The sequence below is a fragment of the Daphnia pulicaria genome, chromosome 4 (genome assembly GCF_021234035.1).
Source record: "Daphnia pulicaria isolate SC F1-1A chromosome 4, SC_F0-13Bv2, whole genome shotgun sequence".
Classification (NCBI taxonomy): Eukaryota; Metazoa; Arthropoda; class Branchiopoda; order Diplostraca; family Daphniidae; genus Daphnia; species Daphnia pulicaria.
The window spans coordinates 18,909,799-18,934,630 of record NC_060916.1 but is presented as its reverse complement, the minus strand read 5'-3'; the positions used below and the strand labels follow the sequence as shown (position 1 = coordinate 18,934,630).

Here is a 24,832-nt window from a genome sequence, read left to right as displayed (position 1 = left end):
CTTATTTCTTGTATTTTTATTTGTACTTTTCTCGTTGGATTTTTTCTTCTCCCCACTACACGTTGTGTGGTGTAGGGCTAGTGGTGGTTTCTCTTTAACGATTGTTCTGATATGATTACGGGCCCAATGTGAGAGAGAAACACCACACACACACAAATATGGAGCTAATCAACCAAGCTTTTTTTTCTTCTCTTCTTCCCCCGCACCAATTTGACCTTTCGCCCATAACCAAACACAAGAGAGAAAAAGTACGAACTCGGGTGATAGCCTCCTGTATAAATTTGGTTCCTTTTCTACCTATGGAGAAAAAACGACCGACAAAAGGTGGTAAACAAAATAATTGTTTTAAAGAAGAAAGAAAAAAAGAGGAACCAAACCATAATCGCGCCAATTACACACGACGGAGAAAAAACTGCCTGTGCGTTAGCTCCGCACGGTTCGAGGGTGGTGGCGACGATTCATAGGGAAATCTTATATACTATACTTAACTTCTAGTAAATGGTGTATGGATATGTGTCTGTATAATAATAATAACCAAAACGCACAAGTTGGAAGAAAAATAAACAAGGCGACTGTCTGGACGGGAAAAAATGTAATCACACCTTTTCCTTCTCAAATGGGCGGCAAAAGTTTTAGGCCAAGGCAAGAGCCTTGTGTGAGACATTGTACATTTCTTTTTCTTTTTCAAGAAAAAGAGTTGGAAATAACAACAAGTGGAGAAGAAAATGCTCTAGTGACACTAACCATGAATAGAAATGATCTTCTTTAAAGTTAACAAAAGAAAAGTAGACGAACAACGCAAGACGCGCACATCTCGAATGAAATGAGCTGTCTGGTCATCATGGAAAACCTAACGCTCAGCTGCGTTACCGCCTTGATTGATGAGGATGTAATTGTTATCCGCGCTGCAGCAGCAACAGTATTTTGAATATGAATACGAAAATGAGGACTGAACAAAAAAAAACAAAAACAACCGAAAATATGAAAAAAAAGAGCAGCAGCTCTCCATAGAAACGGCAATGAACCACACAGCAGTTGCATGTACGACATTCAACTCATCTTTTTCTCGCCAAAATGTCTGCCAGCTTTTAACACAAATATTGCATGCTCTCAACCTGTACGTGAACGGGGGTTATTATAATTAAGTCTATAGCCAAGTCAGTCCATTCGGCTACTGACCCTTTTCTATTTCTCCCGTTGTTGTAGAAACATATCAGCATCCAAATGGAAGGACCCCCCTTCGTCTACATACACATACTCTTCTCAACTTGCTCGAAGAATTGTTTTCTTCTTCTGGGGTTATTTTTTTTTTATTCTTTCTTTCCTCTCGATTTTGAAATTCTAATTCCGGCTCGTTCAGAAATAGATACCCTTTTTGGTTGGTTTTGTTTTTGTGTACGTGTGTCGGCGACGTTTGAGCTTAAGCGCGGCAAGAAGAATCACACACTTTGGCTTGACGGATGAGGCTGAATGCATAGATAGCTGATGAGAAATGAATATAAAAACATTCAACTGAAAGTCTTGTAAGCGTGTTCCTGTCGTTTCTCCTGTCGCAATAGCTAGACACCCAAAAGGGAAAAATATTTCAATAACGATCTTGATTCACTAAGTAGATATATATCCCATCAGCAAAACCGTAAAAAAGCAGAGCGACCAGTGTTGGATGTTAAAAAAAAAATCTTTTATATCATTACTCTGACATCTAGCGGCAATCAAGAAGCAAATTCGTTAAATCTGCAAGTTTTCATCCTCCTTCATTTATTAAGAGACGATGAAAAAGGTTGTAAAGTTGGAAATATAATAAACCAAATATATCGATCTGAGTCGATAAAAAAAAATATGTTAAAACTATGGACCAGTTTGTTTAACCAGATCCATCCTTAAAGTTGACAAAAATAGGGTAAAAAAAAATACTCGTGAACAATACACCAAGGAAATGGGAAACGGACAATAGTGCATGGCGCATCATCTCAACAGTAGACCATAGGGCGTCTCATGCTCTTTTTTCACTTTACGATGATGATGGAACACCCTACCCAAAAAAGATTTCGTTGTAGAAGAGAAGAAAAAAGTGCTACAAAAAATTATTATTGTGCATTTAAATGCGTGGTTAAAGGTTATCGCTTTCGTTCAATCACGCTTTCAAAGATCAAACTTGAAAAGAAAGAAAATCAAAATAAAAAAAAAAATTTAAAGACGCCCAACGCCATCTACGGAGAATTGATCACAAGATTTGAATGCTCACATTCATTCTTTGTGCCGTTAGGCCCCCTTGCGTGTGATATATAGGCACAGGCCCCTTTGCGTGACGTAACCGCAAGCGGTCTGGTACGCGACCGCAAGAGGGCATGTGCCTATATGTAGAGCCTAATGCCTATATACTTTTTTCTTCTGCCGTTTTATCTGGCAACGCAGCATGGCGCCGTTCCTCTTTAGCGCGAGAACGGGGAGAAGAGGGAGAATGGGACGAATGGGAGGGAGGAGGGCGTACGAAAAAAAAGGAGACCCACGTTTCCTCTTCTCCCCCATTCGTTCCATTCTCCCTCTTCTCCCCGTTCTCTCGCTAAAAAGGAACGGCGCCATGCTGCGTTGCCAGATAAAACGGCAAAAGAAAACAGATCTGAATAAAGAGCCCTATATCAGAGCCATTACTTATGGTTGTCCAACTCATATGGCGGAAGATTCTCTCGGAGATGGCGTCGTCTTGATGGGTCCTCTACGGACATGCCTCCTTCAAACTCTATTCCACCCCCCTCGGACTTCTTCCAAGTCTGAGCGCACCTAGCGCTGATGCGGTGAACTTAATGAAAAACGACGAAAGATAAGCCGTTGTACAAAAATATTACAAACCCGTTGAACTAAATACAATAGAAAAGCAATAGCAAGTGGTGTAGTGAGTAGACTGTAGAGCACTGTAGTACCACTCGATTGTCTCCCATTAAAAAAATATTGGTAAAAACCACCCAATAATGGATAGGACGAGTGGGTCACTCGTCCTAAAAAGAACCCATTTTGTGCTGCCTATGGCTGTTTACAACCCTGTTTTGCCCTTGCCAAGGCCCTTGCCAAGGCGAAAGACAAAAAGCAAAAAAGGGTGATTTAGATGAAGCTCGTCTCAACTTTGAAGAGATTACGTGGGGATTTTCTAATTTTAAAAATAAAATAAAAAAGTGTGAGAATCAGCGTGAAAAACTGATTCAAATTGTATTGAATTCCATCTGCTCCCTCATTCCTGCAAATACCCTATAGATGTCTTTCACTGCTTTATCGGGTGAGTAGGGTTGGGACCAAAGCGGCTGTTGCGCTTTGGTACAACACCGCTAGGTGCCAACCGTGACGCACGGCAACGTCCTTGACGCGTGGCATACCCTTGATGAATGCCGTGTCTTCAATTGAAGTGGTGACGAATCAACCCACCCAACCCTCGTTACCCAAATTCAAGTTGGGTGGGTGAAGAGGGTGGCGTGGGGCATTGATAATAATCTGCAGGTTTAATTTTGCAACAATAAGTTCTCTTTTGACAGTTTCGAATATAAAACATCAATGAACTTACCACTTAATTCCAAACTGGTAATTTGTGTGATGAATTGGCAACGTCTGCCCCTGTGATGATCTGGCAATGTTTACCCCATCCTCCTCTCTGGTACAACAATCAGTTGGTCTCTAGTTGTTGGACGGGAAAGTAAACACCGTAACAAAAAGATAAACACACGCATAAATAAAGATAAACTTGGGAAAAGATAAACTTGGGAGCTTCGGGAAACCCATTTTTCCGTATAAAAAAAGTTATAAGAGTAAAGTTTAAGTAGTTTTTAAGTAGTTCCGTTGAAATCAGCTTTGCACAGCGGAAACAGCCATTTCCTTTGAACCACATTGCTTTGGGATTACCAAAGCAATGGCAGTGGATCCTGTTTTGAGGACTTACCCAGAAATATGGGAAATTCTTCTTCTTTTTAGTTCTTGTTCCTTTGAATCCTTCAAGTAGTTATAAGAAATCTTTTATGGTTCCCGATACTCAAGAATCCAGGAGGTGGATTGAGTCCGTTACGTGGATTTAGCGATTTTGCCGTTGAAGCCGAGTTGCAAAAATCTGTTCCATTAACAGCACACAGGATGTGGACTTCGTTGTTGAAATCGAATAAATTTCTCCAACATCCTGAAATTATTACCAAAATATTTGTAAGAATTCAATTAATTTATGGAATATATAATATTACCAGGAACAGCGGTTGCATGAAAACATGAAAGCACGAGCAAAGCAACTGTGCTAGTGTTGGCAAAAACACTTTAGCGGATGGCATCAGTCATTCTTCGCATTTTCGCGTACTCCTTCTCTTTGGTCGATGCATACGAGTAATATGTGAATGAACCGAAAAAGGGCAGTGGATTTTGAGGACTTACCCAGTAATATGGGAAAATTTCTTGACCTTGGCGTCCTTCTAGTATTTAAGAAATTGCTGATTGTTCTTAATGCTCAAAAGATATCTGGGAAGTGGATTGAGTCTTTGGGCGACTCTCATACGAGGCCGAGAGATGAGAAGATGAGAATATGAGCCCGGAGACTCCCCAAGTTTTCAAGGAAACCTCGCTTGGCGTTTGTCGAAATGGGCTGCGGATTTTGACGGGAAGAGGATCGCAAATGGTAATGGTGTCCGGAAGTCGACATAAACTTTTGATCACGTTTTGAGGATTTACCAAGGGATATAAGAAATTTTCTTGTTCCTTGGAGTCCTTCTAGTATTTCAGAAAATGCTGATTGTTCCCAATGCTCAAAAGATATCTGGGAAGTGGATTGAGTCTTTGGGCTACTTTCATACGAGGCCGAGAGATGAGAAGATGAGAATATGAGCCCGGAGAACCCCCAAGTTTTCAAGGAAACCTCGCTTGGCGTTTGTCGAAATGGGCTGCGGATTTTGACGGGAAGAGGATCGCAAATGGTAATGGTGTCCGGAAGTCGACATAAACTTTTGATCATGTTTTGAGGACTTACCAAGGGATATAAGAAATTTTCTTGTTCCTTGGAGTCCTTCTAGTATTTCAGAAAATGCTGATTGTTCCCAATGCTCAAAAGATATCTGGGAAGTGGATTGAGTCTTTGGGCTACTTTCATACGAGGCCGAGAGATGAGAAGATGAGAATATGAGCCCGGAGACCCCCCAAATTTTCAAGGAAACCTCGCTTGGCGTTTGTCGAAATGGGCTGCGGATTTTGACGGGAAGAGGATCGCAAATGGTAATGGTGTCCGGAAGTCGACATAAACTTTTGATCACGTTTTGAGGACTTACCAAGGGATATAAGAAATTTTCTTGTTCCTTGGAGTCCTTCTAGTATTTCAGAAAATGCTGATTGTTCCCAATGCTCAAAAGATATCTGGGAAGTGGATTGAGTCTTTGGGCTACTTTCATACGAGGCCGAGAGATGAGAAGATGAGAATATGAGCCCGGAGACCCCCCAAATTTTCAAGGAAACCTCGCTTGGCGTTTGTCGAAATGGGCTGCGGATTTTGACGGGAAGAGAATCGCAAATGGTAATGGTGTCCGGAAGTCGACATAAACTTTTGATCACGTTTTGAGGACTTACCAAGGGATATAAGAAATTTTCTTGTTCCTTGGAGTCCTTCTAGTATTTCAGAAAATGCTGATTGTTCCTAATGCTCAAAAGATATCTGGGAAGTGGATTGAGTCTTTGGGCTACTTTCATACGAGGCCGAGAGATGAGAAGATGAGAATATGAGCCCGGAGACCCCCCAAGTTTTCAAGGAAACCTCGCTTGGCGTTTGTCGAAATGGGCTGCGGATTTTGACGGGAAGAGGATCGCAAATGGTAATGGTGTCCGGAAGTCGACATAAACTTTTGATCACGTTTTGAGGACTTACCAAGGGATATAAGAAATTTTCTTGTTCCTTGGAGTCCTTCTAGTATTTCAGAAAATGCTGATTGCTCCCAATGCTCAAAAGATATCTGGGAAGTGGATTGAGTCTTTGGGCTACTTTCATACGAGGCCGAGAGATGAGAAGATGAGAAGATGAGCCCGGAGACCCACCAAGTTTTCAAGGAAACCTCGCTTGACGTTTGTCGAAATGGCTGCGGATTTTGACGGGAAGAGGATCGAAAATGGTAATGGTGTCTGGAAGTGGACATAAACTTTTGATCACGTTTTGATGACTTACCCAGGAATATGGGAAATTTTCTTGTTCCTTGGAGTCCTTCTAGTATTTCAGAAATTGCTGATTGTTCCCAATGCTCAAAAGATATCTGGGAAGTGGATTGAGTCTTTGGGCTACTTTCATACGAGGCCGAGAGATGAGAAGATGAGAAGATGAGAAGATGAGCCCGGATACCCACCAAGTTTTCAAGGAAACCTCGCTTGACGTTTGTTGAAATGGGCTGTGGATTTTGACGGGAAGAGGATCGCAAATGGTAATAGTGTCCGGAAGTGGACAAAACTTTTGATCACGTTTTGAGGACTTACCCAGGAATATGAGAAATTTTCTTGTTCCTTGGAGTCCTTCTAGTATTTCAGAAATTTCTGATTGTTCCCAATGCTCAAAAGATATCTGGAAAGTGGATTAAGTCTTTGGGCGACTCTCATACGAGGCCGAGAGATGAGAAGATGAGCCCGGAGACCCACCAAGTTTTCAAGGAAACCTCGCTTGTCACTTGTCGAAATGGGCTGCGGATTTTGACGGGAAGAGGATCGCAAATGGCTTTGGTGTCCGAAAGTGGACATTAACTCGCCGACGAATGAAACAGCCACTGGCCGATGCAACGGGTCGTTGTGGTTGTTCTACACTGGCCCAGAGCCGCCCATGGAGATTGGAAACTGCAATGCCCGTGGGGGGGGGGGGGGAGAGATGGGTACCGACACACGTGGTACAACCGATAAAAGTGAATGCACACAATGCGAATGGAGAATGTAAAATGAACAACGAGCGGGAAAGATATCGATAGGGTAGCACGCGATACGACAACCACGATCACCGAAAATACGACATACACACTCGTGAGGATGCTCGGACACACGAGGCACTCGCAAGAACTCGAGCAACACGGTGAGAGAGACGACAATGGCGTCAAGATGGCCGCCGTAGAGGGGCATGGACGCACAAGTCGTAACGTAGTTCACTGTACACAAAATCGAGAGTCTGCACAATTACCTCTGTATAGTTAGGGAGTTAAGGCAAGTCCAACTGCGCCATGTTAAGTCTCTTAGTCGTCGATAACGATTGAAATACGACGTAATTGTATTTCAGAGTCAGATGCGTTAGACGCCACTGAGTGTTGGCAAAAACACTTTAGCGAATGCCTGCAGCATGGCAGCACTTCAGTCATTCTTCTCATTTTCATGTACTCTTTCTCTTTGGTCGATGCATTCGAGTAACATGTGAATAAACCGAAAAAGGGCAGTGGATTTTGAGGACTTGCCCAGTAATATGGGAAAATTTCTTGACCTTGGAGTCCTTCTACTATTTAAAAAATTGCTGATTGTTCCCAATACTCAATGTATCCGGGAAGTAGATTGAGTCTTTGGGCAATTACAGTTTTTTCAAGTTGATTTTGGGATCAATTTCGAACTGTTCGGCGTGCAATGGAGAATTGTCTTTTCCTTTTCCCCCGTATTTTGTCTAGATCTTCCAACTGCATTCTTCTCTGTTCTTGCTCTTTTTCTTATTTTTGCTAAGATTCCTGCCACTCCTTTCGTTGATAATTTAGGCTCTTTTTCGATTCCTCCAACAACTGTTGGATCAGAAGTTGTTTTTTACCAACTACTTTGACTGTCATCAAGTTAGAAGTTTTCTGAAAGGCAGGATCAGAAATTTGGATGGCCAGGGTCATGTATTGGTGGACGACATTTTCGAAATGCATTGAATGATTAAAGATGTATGAAAAAGACTGGACGTAGGCTGCAGACTGGAAGTGGCGTTACTTCTATTGGCAGACGTTTTTGTAATAATATTAGTTGAAATTGCGTGGAAGTTTGTTTTAAATATAATCTTTTCAGCAGCAGTTATTTAATGAATAATCTGTGCTTCGATTACATCCACACGCTTGTGTGCATAATTGTGTGTGCATAATGTGTACATAATGGCCGTAGCCGAAGATATATAGCTGATGGGCTGTAATTGTCAACATTGAAATAGATTAATTTTTTGACAATGTTACGAAAATAATTACGAAATTTACTTGATATTCGTGTCTGAAGCGTCCCGAAATATAGAACACATTTTTTTCAACAGTTAATAAAAATTTCATCAGTTAAAAACTTTGACATCGAATCTAAACTTGTTTATTGCATGTATAAGAGACGGTTGGCAGTCAGTAAGGCAGAAGAAAAGGCCAACATCATAAAATTACATGAAGCGGCCAATCAATTTCTTTCATGTTGAAACTATTATGTGTTTTTATTATGTGTGGGATTTCATGTTAAACATTTTGCTCTGCTATCTTCCCATTTCTGTGTGACAGAGGAAGAAACGACAAGATAAAAAAGAAGCAAAGGTAACCAAAGAATATTTTAAACATGCAGCTGTTTTGATGAAAGAAGACAAAAAAAAAGAGATTTACCAAAATATGTGAAGAAGGTATATAAGTTAATAACATTTTGTGTTTGAAATTTGCTTAATGTCTTTTGTTAGGAACATACTGATGGTGGCAGCTCAGATGATTTGACAATCATCGATGAAAAAACAAAATCAGAGCACTGCACGAGTGCAGAATTCAAAAATATGGCTGCCGTTAAAATGAAAAAAGAAAAACTTGATGAAGAGGCTGTCCAGAGTAGTGCGATTCCGAATAAAAAAAGAAAGAAAGATCTCAGTCGTCAAGCTCTAGCACAGAAAGTGAAGATTCATTGGACTCAAAATCTTCATTATCGTCATACTCGACATCATCGTCTTCATCGTCTTCGTCATCTCATACTCGATCTCATAAAAAGAAGAAGAAGAATAATCAGAAGAGAAACAAATATCGTGACCTGGAAGATAATTTGTACGCCCAGTACAATAAATTCGCGGCCGGACAAAAATCTGACCGGAAAGATAAGGTATTGAAAGAGACAACTGCTGGCTTTAAGCCATACCCTAAAAGGGGTTCGTCTACTACTAAAGGTTAGTATTCCGTATCACTGTTCGAAATTTGAACGATTTTTTTATGTACAATAGACTATAATTTATATTAAACATAACTTTTCTTTTTAGAAGAAGAAACCAGAGCTAGGGATCGAAAATTGAAAAAGGACCTTCTTCTGCCTTCCGCATGTCGACACGACAACGGTCCCTTCTAGCTCCAAATGGAGTCGTTTGATTGCTCATGGGATTGGACCGAAGGAAATTCAGGTGTACACCGATGCCTCATCCAAAGAGCTGGTGAAGAAATTGTATAAAGAATTCCCAGCCCTAAATGGAGTTCATGTTTCTTACGCTAAAGCCTTACGTAGCCAAATCTCAGATGACGAAATAATGGATAATTCGGTGTCACTGACTACACTAAAGGCAAGAAAAAAATTAGTTGTTAAGTTCTCAAGTTCTAAATATTTTTCTGTATTCAGAGTGCAATGGGGTCGTCGCAAGATATTTTCATTCTGCCTGACAGAGATCTCATGCTTCCAGATAAACCCACTGGAATGGCTAAGGTGAAATGTGAAATATGTGGGTAAGACGTTTGGTCCTGTGACAGTCGGCAGCACTCAACCCAACACAATGAGTATTAGAATAACATAGTTATGGGCTTATAGCTAATAAGAATGCTAATTTCATTTTACTCTTTTAACAGGGAGGACAATGTTTTTAAGCCCAGCGGTGCTCAAAATCCTACTACAACCTAGGCACGACGATTCCTTTTCCATTATAATACGAAACAAGGTTTTTAATAAAAGTAGTTTTCTTTGCCAAGGATTTCAAATTTTTCTATGTAAATAATTAATACTTCAAAATAGTGTCCCCTACAAATGAGTGGCTATGCTATTAGGCATACCTGAAGGAGCTCGGTGTACTTTTTCCTGGTTCGAATTGACTGTGCTTTCAAATCTCCTAGTGCCGCATTAAACACAAAATTAGGTGACTTATACCGTAACATTCGATGTTTATGCAAATTCCAAGATTTTTCAATGCATTGCGACAGACTTTTCCATTAAAGAGAAGAAAACTGTATGTAAACAGTACAGATCGGTTTCGTCAAGGTGATTTAGTAGGCCTGCTTCCTCCATTAATCTACGAATAAAATGTAATATACCATTTACTTTGTTTTCCACCCTTGCGAATGTACTAAAGTTCATACCTGAATTTGGTGCGGTACTTATTCATACACATTCTTTTGGTATCACGCCAATTTCGTTCAATGCGAACGTTGTGCACTGAACGGCCCGGTATGACACTTGAACGGTCTGTCCCTCTCATCCTAAAGAAAACCCCAAAAAAGAATTTTTACATGCCGCTGCAATGATATTCAGTGTCAACTGAATTGCAATTGCAAGGTGAACGAGTAGCTACCTTGTCTGGCATGATGGATGGTGCTGTCCAAATCCCAAAGTTTATTTCATTTCATTTTAGCTGTTGAAGTTTGAACGCGTAAATCGTTGACGAAATCGCCAGTGTTTGGCAAGAGAAAACCAAATTTCAAATTTGGAACCGCCCAGCTCAGGCAGATGGAACCAGATGGACCAGGAGTCGGTGACAAATAATTTTAACCGTAAAAGGTGGTAACAGTACCGGACTACCGGTCTTCTGCGATCACCCCACTATTTCTCTTTTAGATTTTCTCTCTCGTCCCTTGTTCTTTCACCCCCTTTGGTGGGGTGGGCGGGGGGGTGGAGAGAGGAGATGTTCGAGCTAATCGATAGAAAGTCCGGCGGAACCCGTTGTTTGTGTCGTAGTAGTACGTGTCTCTGAGGCAGAGAAGAAGAAGACCAGCAGTGGCAGCAGTCAGGCGGTTGGTTTTATCTAGCCGGAAGCAACTTTCCACTTGTGCCAGTGTGTGTGTCATATACAATCTCTGGGCGTCCGACGAACACATTGGCCAGCCACCCGGACAATTCATGGCTTTTCAATATTGGGCACGCTTTGGGGACGACATACGTCCTCCCTGTGTGTGTGTGTGGGGGGGGGGGGGGTGCAAAACAAGACAGAGACTAACAATATTTATGATGATGAACGATGATGGACGCCCTTTGCTGCTGCTCGCTCTGCTCGTGGCTGGGTATCAATCAAGACCACCCATCCCATCTCTCCCATTGAGACGTGTAATATGCATTTGATAGATGCGCATTGCGCCCGTTTAAAGGGGGCCGCCGCCCAGCCAACATCAGCTGATATCTCTGACATGAATTGACGGTCTCACCTTTCCGGCAAAAGCCTTTTTTAATTTCTCTTTTTGCCCAATTTTGGGGCGGCCACTGGTGTTGTATGAAAGGGAAAACAAAACCTGCAACCACCCTTTATGCATACAATAAGGCTCCCCACTATTGCATTTCGTCTGCGTAATAGATTCCTCTTACGTCAACGTTTTTCCAATTCTTTGGCCAGCAGCAGCGCCAGAAGAAAAACAAAACAGGAATGTCGGGAGATATCCTATATATTTCTCCTGTGGTTTATTTTGTCTCCCACCAGCACCACCACCGCTCCTTTTAGTGGTGGGTATCGTTCAGTTTTTTTGATCACGCAATCGCTCCGTATTTTAGAAGGAGTTTCGCCGTTGCGGCTGCTCGCAAGTGTTAGGGAACGGAGAAACGAACGAGGTACCTATCTACAAGACTCGTTTGGAATGGATGTAGTAGATAGACCCTCCCGGTTGCGTTTCTTTGTAGAGGGCCCAGGAATTTTGTTTTGGGGGCAGCAGCGGCATTGCAATATTTCCCGCCGTTTAGGAGGGTCACATATTTATGGAGACGGGTGTACTTGGAGGCTTCAAGTCTCTTCAATAGATCCTCAATCATCTGGGACATGTGTTTAAATCGACCCCCTTCTAAAAGAGTACCCCTCCAAACAGCACCCAAAGCTCCTTGAAAAGTGTACTTCTCATACCGGTATTGGTTTCCTCCTCTTCGTCGTCTTTGCTTTGAAAAATATTGTCCGTAAAGGCTGAGGAAATCAGCTTAATGATTTCCAATAATGATTTTTTAATAACCCTCTTTCTGAAATCTTAATTTCTTGAGAGAGCAACTCACAAAACTCTCCCCAATCAAACTGATTGAATTCGACGTAACGCACAGTAGAAGACGGGTCGGAACACTCTTGCACATTGGTAATGATGGGCAGACTTCCCGTTTCCCTCTTTTCAACCTTCCACAATATTGTCGTATGAAACTGACGTGTTGCAAATAGAGGATCTTCGTTTTGCTGCTGAAAAGATGGATCCCAACAACCACTTCGGTGGGGAACAGCTATTTGGTACACCGTTCCATCATTGAATGGCGTTTTTGTACTCACGGATTCCAAGGGATGATTCTTCATGTCATCTGCCGTCATTCGCGTCAAACACATCTGACAATCAAATGGTTCAATCGCTGAGTGTACTAAATATCTTTCCTCATTTTGCAACCACACAATAGCTAAATTTCCACCTGCATATGTTTCTGTTGGAGGCTCATCACATCCATATCTGTCCATAATTGTTACTACATTTCTTTCAGGTTCAGGAATTTCAGTTCTCTTGATAAACTTTTTCCAATTGTTTTTTAATCTTAGATTAATTTCACCTTTGCTGTTTCTAATGAGCAGTCTGCATTCATGTGCAAGAGTTTCTTTGAATAAAAAGGGATCGAGCTCATCCTTTTTGCTTACACTTCGTACAACAGGATCTCTTCCACATTTGTGGGTGCTAATGACTTCACATAAAAATGCTTCTAATACTTGCTTCGGCGTTTGAGCCACAAACGCTGGATTGCCTCGCACCCTTTAAGGCGAATGACTCTCGAGGGAGGATGAGACGGGATGAATCAAAAGGAATCCTTTGTTATATAATTTCCAGTTCTGCTTGAATTGTACAGTACCCTATAAAAAAATCCAAACAGCGATTTTTTTGTTTTAAGCCACCTATCCATATATCGGGAAACTGTGTTTGGCTTTTTTACAGAAATTTAGGGGGCTAGGAACAAAGCGAAAGGTGGGAAGAAAGTAATGGTTGGAATAGCCTTAGGCTGTTTGTCAATTTTTGAACAAGTGACGAGAAAACCTAAAAGCTGAGAGAATAATTCGTTGTTCATTTTTTAGCGCCATGACAATTCCAGACAGACTGTCTGATTTTGTTCATATTTTTTTTTTGGGGGGGGGATGGGGCGGAGACATGGCCATGGGCTAATTGAGCCTATAAATCCTTTTTTTCATTCTTCCCAGTTCCCACCATTCGCTTTGTTCCTTGCCTCCCGAATTTAGGTCTAAAGCCAAACAGTTTCCCGAAATATGGATAGGGGGCTCAAAACAAAAAAATCGCCTTTCGGATTTTGTTGTAGGATACTGTACCTGCAGCTTTAATAGCCCTTTAAGATGGCTGCCAAAAGCATTTAGCCCCTTGACCAATTCTCCCTCCGTTACCCCTGAAGAAATAATAATAATTTTCTTCACACTTTTTTAACTGCCACTTCTGATTGTTGACTATTATACAAGAAAAAATTACAGATTGGACTCATTACTAGTAAATTGATTCGATAGTTAGAAAACTTATTATTTTTTTTTTAAATTTCCGACCGTGTTTTTGGCAAACAATCAATAGATTTTCCAACAATAGATTCTAAGGATTTTAATTGATCAAGCAAGATATAATGTTCTAAAATAATTGTTGTAATAAGTCTTAAAACACACCAGCAAGTTGTATATATTTGATTTCTTCAAATTGTATTAGTAGTGTTTAACTGATGATGAAGACCTGTTAAATCGCAGAAAAATAAATTTTGAAAACAATTATGTTTTTACATTTAATGAAAAAAATGTAATACAAATTTATCTCTCAATAAAGTTCAATATGTGAAAACAAGCTCGACTTCTTAATGTGCAATCAAAGACAGTGCAGTAGCCTTATCCTATAGAAAACGATGTTGAAGTTGCTCATTGGGTAGAAAAAAAAGCCGTAAAAATTTTCAAGGAAACCATAGGTATCAAATACTCCTCACAACTCTAGGTAACCTTCTCTTGGATTCAGATGTAGCTCTAACGATTCTTCTTTCATAAAAGAGAAATATACGTTTAGAAAGGTGAAGAATTGTGACTAAAAGCGCTACACTTGTTGTACTTGGAAGCCAAATAAACCACGAGTCGTACTTCACGAGTATACGGGACCACGAGGATTTGGAATCAGAATCTGGTCGCCGAACAGTTTTCCACTGTTCAGAATTCTAAAAATCTACACTCCAACATGTTATGACACAAATTCGCATTTGTGCGTTTGCCGGAAACTTCTGGAAAATCAATACTAGCCCAACGACATCGGCATCTAGTAGCAGCATCTAATTGCAATCCAAATTTCAAGCAATGAGTTGTACATCTAACTGTACAATGGAAATTTCGTGGGTAGAGAAAAAAACACTTACAGTACCTACCTTAAGTTTGGGAACGCGCGAGAGAACCTTATGGAAAAAGGCATTTTTCTTGACGTTCCCAAAAATAAAATTTTTGTCGGATTGCGACGAATTTTTTTTTGGCCGTAGCCATTACGGGTAGCATGAAGCTGATTTTTTGAGGGAATTTTTCCTATCAAGGGAAGGGTAAGTTTTTAATCGAGCCAAATTTGGGTACTTTAAGGGGGGATAACTACAGAATGGGTAGAGCTAGGAAGACGCGGAAAACTCTGAAAAGAAGAGGTTTACTAGCTGAACAACATTCCTCATTTTCAGATTTTTCGCGTCAGCTAGTGAATCTCTTCATTTCAGAGTACATTATAAGCTCAAAATGTTGAAATTTGCAATGTACACGAGAAGGTTGCTGACGAAAAAATGTCGATATTTTGACTTAAGTTCGAATTTCTGAACAACGCACGATTTATTGATGGACCCAAAATCATAAAAAGAAATAAAATTGGAACTTCGAGTGTGGCGAGGATTAAAATTTGCATGGATTAAAATTTCAAACGGTTTCGAAGGATCATGTTTAGATTAGAGTAATTGTGGGATGGTGTGTCGAACCATACTCTCAGTTAATTAGAAGAAATAACTTCTGACACGAAATTTACGTACTGCATCCTCGTGTATTTCAAACACACTAACGACCATGCAATTTAACTGATGGTACAACAATAAGAGGGGTAACAATGAAAGATATGACAAATAATGATTTAAGTACGATTTTGGACGAGTCCGTCGCCCTGATCGTGTCGTCGTTGGCTGTGGCGGAATAATATTCCCAACACCCTGTTGCTCACTCCAATGGTACACTATATTTTCCCAAATGACTCTCGAACGTTATCTGCGTACAACAATATATGAGTTGAATTGGTGAAATGTCTCCATCAACTGAATAGTCAAGATGCTTATCAAGCGTTTTTTTAGATGGGCGAAAAATTTCCCAAGCTCTTCTGGCCTCATGGCTCTTAACGTTTTCCATCTTAAACAGAGTGACATTTCTATCTGACAATCGAGAAAACAACAAAAAAATTAAAAAGAATCCCAAAAGACGAGAAATTATATTTAGAAAACAAATAAAAATTATTGAATAAATGACATAGCTTGAAGTACCTTTGGATAAACTGTATGCCGTCTCGCAGGAACTTTAAAAGTAAACCCCCAATTTTCAACTGAGGAAGTTCTTAAAATGTGTGTTGAGGATGTCTAAGATACTGCGGTCATCAAAGAGAAAAGTTTTTGAAAACCACGAAGATTTTATGCGAAGATATTTTCCATTTGGGTTTTTGAGGATTGTGTCACCAATGAAAACATTTCTCTTAATTTCCACATAGAATAATTACGGTCCATCAGTGATGCGTTGAACGAAAACAGCAAATCGACTCCCTTTCAGGAATCCCGTTGCTGGTTACGAACGCTCGAGGAGTGCTGGAAGACTGTTTGCTACTTGAACTGAGTTGTACCTCGAGACGCTGTTCAGCAAGCACATATCTCTGGGTGTTAAGAGAAAGAGGTGCCAAGAATTCCACATCATTCACTTCTGAAACATATTGTTATGAAGAGAAGATCAGTTAAGAAAATAAAGGAATCTGTTTTTTTTTTAAATATATACCAGGCTTGTATTCATGGCTTTAGCACTAGGACTATGTCGTTTCCAACGTTTTCAAAGTTTTCAGCAAAAAATTCTCGTCTCATATCTTCGTTTTCTGGCGATTCATTGTCTGACAACGTTGATGATTGGTATGTTACATTGTGCGATGTTATGTGTATGATTATGTTACGTACCCGACGACTCGGCTGCATGGGGAGTAGAGATACTTAAGAAATAACAGGGGTCAAATTCCGTCGTTTTCAACTTGACTTAAACTTGACTCAGGCGGTTTCCGACCTGGAAAAAACATTTTTCGGTCTTTCATATTATAAGTATAAGTATATGATTGTCATGGATGATTATCATAAGTATGATTCCGAAAACAAAAATTTCGAGTCAAGTTGTACTTGAAAACGCAAAAGTCAAATTCAACAAACAAAATTTACTTTTCTAGGTGCCTTGAAACAGACTTAAGGCTCAAGTTTGTCGTATCTAGGGCTGAGGTGATGAGTGTTGTCGTGTGTTGCGTGGGAAATTGAATTGGCAGTGTTTTTTTTACATAATGGCAGATTATATGACATAACTGATGAGCTTTTTTAAGATATATGTAAATTAACAGACAATCTTGGCAATTCATCAACAGATAGTGAAACTTTAGAACGAGTCGATGTACCAGAAAATATCGCATTATCCCATTTAACAGAACACAGAAAGATATTTAACTATTTCTCTGCGGAAAAGTTAGTGAAAACATATAGATTCGCTCGAATTTCCATAAAATATATGACAGGTTTATATTTACCACGAATTGTTGTAATTCTATTATCATAATTAATAATTATATCATAATATTGAATCTTCCTATCATAATTGTTATATTTTCTAGCACTGGTAACAAAAATTGTACCAAAATGAAAGACAGCAGTAAAGAGAAATTTACTTCCTCTTGACTTGGTATTGATCGCATTACAAATCTATGCAACTGGATAATTCAGAACTGTAAATAATTGGAAATGTTTTTCGATATAGACAGTCGTCTGTTTCACGATCTATTTCTGCAGTATACATATCTCTTTGTCTTATATCACCGAACATATCCAATTTCCCGATAACTTAAACAACATAAGAACAAATTTCAAATGTATTATTAGTTTATATGTTGGGGAGAACGTTCCCACTTTGGAGACACTGGGGTCAATTTGGACAGCGTATATTTTTTAACATTTGCTTGTAGCAAAGAGTTGCAGAGAGTAGTTCACAAAAGAGATAATTTAGTTTTCTTCATTACTTGACGGAGGGTTAAGGAATCAGTTATGCATTTTAAAATATTAAATTTGTCCTGTGGTTCTGGTGATGAGTAATAATAATAATAATAATAATGTAATACATATTTAACGTGCACTTTTACAAATAATATGGACAAGGGCACGGCATGATGTGAGAGGCGTGCTTGGTCTTATAATTGACGCATGACTTGTATGGAAAAGACCCCGTTCGGTGACTACACTCTTTTTCTTAAGCGTCTTCTCTTTGTTTGTTTGTTCTCTTTGCCCAAAGAGATCAATTTTTAACTGGTTTCTGGTCAATGTTGTAGTGGGATTTAGGCTCCCAGCTGTTGAACCACTTTCATTCATTCAACAAAGTAATATACTGTTCTTGAAACTGAGAATCATGTATAGCAACGAGTTGATTATTCTTAGAAGATATTCCATTAAGTTATCATTGAATTTATCTTCTTCGTTTGGTTGACCAGACCTTCTTGTGATAGCCAAAACAATTTCTAATTGCAGAACAGTGTTTTAGCAACAGCGTTGACGATATCGGTGTCAATATAGAACCTTGTAATTAAAAATATATTTTCCATACTTAATTAATACACATTTCCTACTGGAATGGCTGTCGCAGATACTGCGGGGTTGATTGAACCCAAAATCTCTTTGAATACTATTAATAGATTGGGCAAAATACAACATCCTGACACAAAATGGCCATCACCTAACATATTCAGTACAGTATTCCGTAAAGCGAATTGAATGTCTGTTGGAAACATTATTGTCTCAGTTAAGATGTTGTGTTTCTGACTGCAACATTTTCTGCTACATTACAGTTTTTCCACTTTTTCTTCACTTGTTTCTGTGTTTTTTCCGTACACTCGGGGTGGTCATTATGAATAACTGTTATTTCCTTCCACAATGAATTCTTCCGTTCTTTCTTCACTGTAGAAGAGTATGCTTCATTGGGGATTTCTCAGTTTAAATTAAAATAGAAGTTAAGGTAAGGGAGCACTGGATTAGTTAGAACAAAGAAGGTTAACCACAACACCCACAAAGAAAGGGATTTATCCTTTATCAACCGTCACGTTGACCTTCCCATCGGATTTAGGGCACCTTGAACAAGGTAAACCTTGAAGGCTCAAAGAACTCGATTCATATTAGTTTCAGGTCTTCCTTTTTTGGCAGTGGTGGCTTCGTTGGCCCCTCTTCTTGATGCCCCTCCTTCGAAGGGGTGACACTTCATGAACGGACAAGATGAAATACATATAAATACAACAGATAATATGAGAAAAATTTTTCTTTCTAGTTTTAATCTTTTTCAGAATTTCTTTCTCGGAACACTCAACATTTGAAAGGTTAACAAGATATTGATGCCCCAAATGTAAATTCTTTAAGAATTTTGAGATAAGTTGGAATGATTGTGAAAGTCATACTAATGGAATTAATTCAGCTCAAACCTTTGTAGATATGATGATTGATACTTTAAATTGCAAAGTTGTTCATTATATTCCTCAAAATAGAAAGTCATATGTATAAAAAAAACTATTTATTCGAACAAAAGAACATGTGAATCTAATTGATAAAAATGTTGGTGATATATTTTGTATGTGTTATGGGGTATATGATGACTAGTTAAACTTATACTATCCCTGTAATATAGTTGATTTTGCAATTAGATCGAATAACTTCATGAAAACTTGTGATTAATCTGATTCAATAAGCTTAAAAGTATTGCAACTGCTGGAAAAAATAAAGTTATGTTAAAAAAAAATTCATTTTAAAATTATTCTTTATCAATACAAATACGCTGAATCAAATGTCAATATTTTCTGCAGATTCATCTTTTTATCAAGAACTACCATCTCATATCCTCCATCAGCTTAAAAAGTTGCCATCATACAAGCAATAATGCCACTACTACGTAATTCTATTTTCTTCCATCATGCTGTTCACATTTCCGTTAGGTAAAAATAATTATCGTTACATTTCGTAAATATTATAACTGTCAATATAGAACACTCAACTTTTACTCTTGTTGCTTCAGACCAACCATATTCAGTTGTTATTATATCTTCTACTCCAAAATATATTTCCTTCTTGAATAACAGATTCCCCTGCAACCAGTGGAAGAGAATGCGAAACGTGGATACGCCGATCTGATTGTTGGGTTAACAAGTTGTCCCCCAAAACTTTTTTTAGTTGAGGTAAGGTGTCTTTTAGAATTGACACCATAACTTACCCGGCCCCACCAAAGGATATCACGCCGTAACCTTTAAATCAAAAGTTATCCGTTTTCTTCTTATGGATGCCATAGGAAAAATCTCAACCACAGCCTGTGTTTGCTAGAAATTGGACAAAAGCCTTTAAGGTAATTTCCTAGCAATCAGTTTTTATAAATTTCCTTATCTAAATGTATTTCGTACATTTTCACTATAGTTTGACAAAATTAGTGAATTTAAATTGGAAAAAGAACCGGCTTCCAATTATAAAATCGTGAGAAATGTAGAAGAAGTATTGTGGATCCACTTTGATTTTAATGTTGTGGTAAATTTTCTTACTTGTAACCAATAATCTTTGCTTATAACATCAGTTTTATGTAGGCGAAACAATTCGAAGGTGAGCTAAGAGCGATCCCAAAAATAGAGTACAAGGATCTGAACTACGTTACATGTACTAAGTACACGAATTCGTGATACCAGTGATGGATATAGTAAGTGATATACTTTGTGTTGTACTTCTTTCAATAACTTATTCAAGTTCAAACTTTTTCCTAAAAGTGCATGCTTATTTATTATTATATGTTTTCTTTTAGATGTTTTAGCATAATTCAAGAGCTGTCTACCTGTCTGTGGCCCCGACGACCAGTACGAAAACATGGGGCAACAATTTCGTATTAGGGATCCCTCAACTCGTGATGTAATTTATTTTGTTTCTATATTCCCCCCTTTCGCTGTCGTAAATTATTTGACTGATTTCGTTAACATGTATTGATATGAAAGTAAAAGGTAATGAATTAGGTCAATCAAACCGGTTATAGGGAAAGTCTTGGTAGTTCGTATTCTACAAGCTCGACTCCGAGTGATCTATGATAAGGAACTAAGTGTAAGTGAAAAATCTTTCGCTGTTGACCAGCTGGAGTCAGACATTAGGTAATTTTCTGCTATAAGGTACCTTCCACGATGAGATGATCGAAGAGTCACCATTGCGAAACATTTTCATGGCTAACCATTTTGCATGACTTTCTGAATGACAAACGGTGCTTGGTAGTCAGGTGCTTGAAAGTCATATTAAACAAAAGAAAATGTCATCTTATACTGGAAATTTAATTTTAACATTACTATACCTCCATCAGAGATAAAATTTTTACTTTCTGAACCGCAAGTTGTTGGTTAGTTACAAGATCTGCTTGCGACGACCATGTCGAACTTACTTTGTGAAATCAAGCAAAATCTCCTTCATTCATTAAGAGTAATAGGTCAACCAACCCACTCTCCTCTTTATCCTTCAACGATTGCAGGATAAAAGAAATCGAAACATATTACACGACGCAGTGCCATGTTTTTGGTGAGATCTCATTGAAACTATACAGTGAAAGAAAACCCCGCAACAACACTGCAAAGAGAGTGGAAAACACACGTCAACATTTAATGACTGGTCTTGGATCCTCTACAAGAACAAGACTTTTCTAGGTTAACCCGTTATTGAAATTGGGGGTAAAAAATCAACTTAAATTATTACTGTAATAGGCAGCATCACCCATTGTTTCAATGGCATCCATATGTATAAATGATGCACCTTCTCAACACTATTTCATTGAAACTAGTTTCATCAAACTAATGTAGATAGCCGTAAATTTTTCAATCGAAGATATCGCATAAATCTCATGAATAAGTAAATGATAAGTGAAACAGCACGGATATTCGTCAAGAAAATTGACTTTTTTGAAATTCAAAAACAGTAATAGATCCCAACATTTTCCATTGACGTGCTTGGGATGGCCACAGCAAATACAGATACATACGGGTACAGAAGAACAAAAAAAGCATTGGGGAGGGAGGAGTGTCGACTCCCTTCTAGGGGGGAGTTGAATTCAACAAATCAAAAGAACCCTATCCAATTTTTAATTGAAAAATCCGTTTTTTAATTTTGTTTGTTGACAGAGTTGATAGAGTTGTCGATAAAGTCAAATCTCCACAAATTATAAAAAAATTTAAATATCCAGAGGGGGGATTGCGAACTCTCAACTATATTCCATATGTGATGAGTATATTATGGGTTTCTTTTGTTTTCAAATAATTTACTTTTAGAATCTATTTATGTTTTATAAGTCAGAATATGAATTGAATTCATTGTTTTATTCGTTGTCCAAAGGAGTAGAGACAAAATTTGTGTCAAATACCCCACAGTATATTTGATTGGACCATCACCATCAGATTTATTATGGATTAAACTGTTGACGGATTTGAACAGGATTTATAACAGAAAGTAGCTTTAAAAAAGAAATGCAATTCAAATATTTACTGGACCGTAGAAAAGGCTCCGCGTACGACTGCAACGAATTATGTCAAAACTGGCATTGCGTACAGAGTATTTCAAAAGGATCTGAAACCTCACGCAACTTGCCTCTCCCGCTATTTCTAGCAAATCAGTAGAAAGTGGGAGGTGAGTGGTTCGAGTTGTAGGGTGGCGTCAAAAGATCTGCAGACTCGATGCCCCGTTGGCTTAATTAATCATCCAGCCGAACCAACCACTTGCACCTTTTTGTTTTAACTTGGTTTCCGCTGACCTGATTTTTCTCTCATGCCTCCCAAGCTAGACGCATGGATAAGCCGTCACTCTAAACATTGAGAGGTACTGAAGATTGTTAACGCAAAAGAAGAAGGACCCAGATACAAATTATGGATATTGGCCCTCCATTGATTGACCTTTACGCTAGGTTGTCTACAGTTGAGAAAGCCGGGTGGGTGGTAGATATAGGGTAGACTCGGTACAGGTGGTGCTGAAACAGTGGGGTGAAGTATTTGTTCAGATTTAAAAAAAGCGTCGTGAATTGGTTTTGAATATTACAGACCCAAGAATCAAATATCTCCTGAAGGAAGACAGCTGCTTTGCAGCCGAGAAAAAGGCCCGTGAGCTCCTGTTTTCCGGCCGTTTTCTGGAACGGATGTTTACGGAAGCAAGTCAGAATGAGACTCTTGCTAGGCACGCCAAAGCGGCAACAGCCGCAGATAGCAGAAACTCAGTTCGGTCGACGCGACGTGACCAACATTCACCACCACTGGCATTTACCATTCACCGACATTTACCAACATGGCGAGCGTCAACAAAGTGATCGCGGCAGTAGAGCGAGAGGTTGGAGAGTTTTTGGAGATTCCAGAGGTGGTCGCGAGAATCCCAGTCCAAGAAGGCATGACTAGACCGCTTTCTGACAATTGTGTTAATGTTGAATTCGGGGTTAGATTGAGTTCATTTGCTTATCATTGGCGAACCGTAACTGCTGACGATCCCTTGGTCTTAGACACCGTCGCTAACTGGTTCATTATCAAATTTTTTATCCGATCCTTTTCAACGCTCGGTGCCTCAAGACGTTGCTATATCTAGTGAAATGCGAGTGGTTTTCCAGACTGAAATGTGAAGTCTGTTTAAAAAAGGGTAATTGAGAAATTACAGATCGATCGGCATGGTTCATTTGTTCATAAAAACAGCCTTATCTGACGGCAAAATCCCACTTTGCGCAGTTGCGTCTATATTAGGTAATTTCACATGGATCGCACCGACCATCCCTTTCGCACAATCCCACTATAAGAATAAACTATAATACTAATAAACTATAAGAAGCCACGTCAGTACTTGCCTACTTGGTTGAGTTTGAGTTTTGTATGATTTTTTAAACGTTTGACTCAGTAATTGATCAAAAATGTTCTGGGGTCTGGTCCTTCACCCTGGGACTATCCATTCCGAAACTGTTAAAACCTTTATCCAGATTACAAGAGCCTCTCTCGATTTAAGTTCTGAACCTGACGCCGCTCAGGATGTTGTCCTTTGGGTGTACAACAGGAACAAGGAATACATTGTATGTTATCTTAGTGCTTACACCAAGCAATTAAGCTTGGATTTGCACTTCCAGGCTGGAGAAAAGTTTTCTCTTTTTTGTCGTGGTCCAGCATCGGTCCACCTCATAGGGTATACTTTGGATAAAGTGATGGAGGAGGAAGAAGAACATGAAGATGTGGACGAGGAAAAGGTCGCAAAAAAGAGGGCCCAACCCGAGAAGTCCAAAAAAGAAAAAGCCTTGAAGAAAGGGAAGGTTAGTATCCCAGTGGTTGAGGATGATGAAAAAGAGGAACCCAAGAAGCCCTCCCCTAAAAAACCATCCAAAGTCCAAAAGAAGAAGGAAAAGGAGTTACCAGAACATTCAAAGGCTGCTCCTCAACAGCCCCAGATGAGTGCTCCTCCAGCTGTCGGAAAAATTCAGCTGAAGAAAAAAGCTAATGGTTTTAAAAGAATTAACTGTTTTTATGAGACGGAGTACCCATTTTACTGATCACTTTATCTACAATAGCCCAAGTGAAAACTGAAATGCAAAAAGTATGCAAAAAGAAATGCAAAAAGTATGCATCATTTCTACATCTCTAAATTGAAGAGGCTGGGAGGCAATTTGAGCATAAAATGATCTTTTTCGTCCCGAGCTAGGTCGGATTTAGAGTGGTGGATTCACAATCTTAACGAAATCAATGGCAAAAATTTTCCCCTAAGAACCCCGACATTGAAATCTTTTCAGATGCCTCTTTACCCGGCTGTGACACAGTGTGTAACGACATAACTTCGCGCGGGCCATGGAAAACAGCGCAAGCTAAACTACACATGAATTCACTTGAACTGACTGCCGCTCTGTCAGCACTACAGTATTTTGCAGGGAGCAAGCGAGGCCTATCGCGGATATATTTAGATAACACAACGGCAGTGTAAACATAGAAGGAGGAACAAAATCAAGTGGGGATTATCTGGAAAAGGAAAAAGGGGGAAGAGTTTTGGTAGGGGGCGATTAGTCATAGTAGGCTGAGATGCTGCCTGGTTAATGAACAACAGAAACGACAACACACACAAAAAATGAAGTAAGAAAAGGCTATAGATACTAAATAGAAGGAACTAGTACAGAATGCTAAGAATATTAAAACAAGGGATCAAAATGAAAATAAATAAAATTTCAAAATTTTCTGTTTTTTTTTGGGGGGGGGGTGGGTTTTGTTTTGTTTATTAACACTAAAAGTCTCTTTTTCCAGGATTTGTTTTGGGTAGCATTTGTGCCGGAATAAGGCTGTAACACAAATTCATATTCATTGATTGAAGTTATTTAATAAATATTCCTGATCAAACACAAACAACAAGCAACAAACATGAAAATTCACAGCATTTTTTTACG

The 24,832-nt window shown here is 39.2% G+C and overlaps 1 protein-coding gene across 1 annotated transcript; it reads left to right on the top strand.

Annotated features, from left to right (window-relative positions):
* Positions 1–23,326: 23,326 nt before the first annotated feature.
* Positions 23,327–23,953, top strand: LOC124337816 (46 kDa FK506-binding nuclear protein-like). Its single transcript, XM_046791832.1, has one exon. The coding sequence runs from the start codon at positions 23,327–23,329 to the stop codon at positions 23,951–23,953; it is 627 nt and encodes a 208-aa protein (XP_046647788.1).
* Positions 23,954–24,832: the final 879 nt, after the last annotated feature.

Bases quoted from the DNA above. Each gene is read 5' to 3' on its own strand.
- LOC124337816 (XM_046791832.1), top strand. From the start codon at position 23,327: ATGTTCTGGGGTCTGGTCCTTCACCCTGGGACTATCCATTCCGAAACT.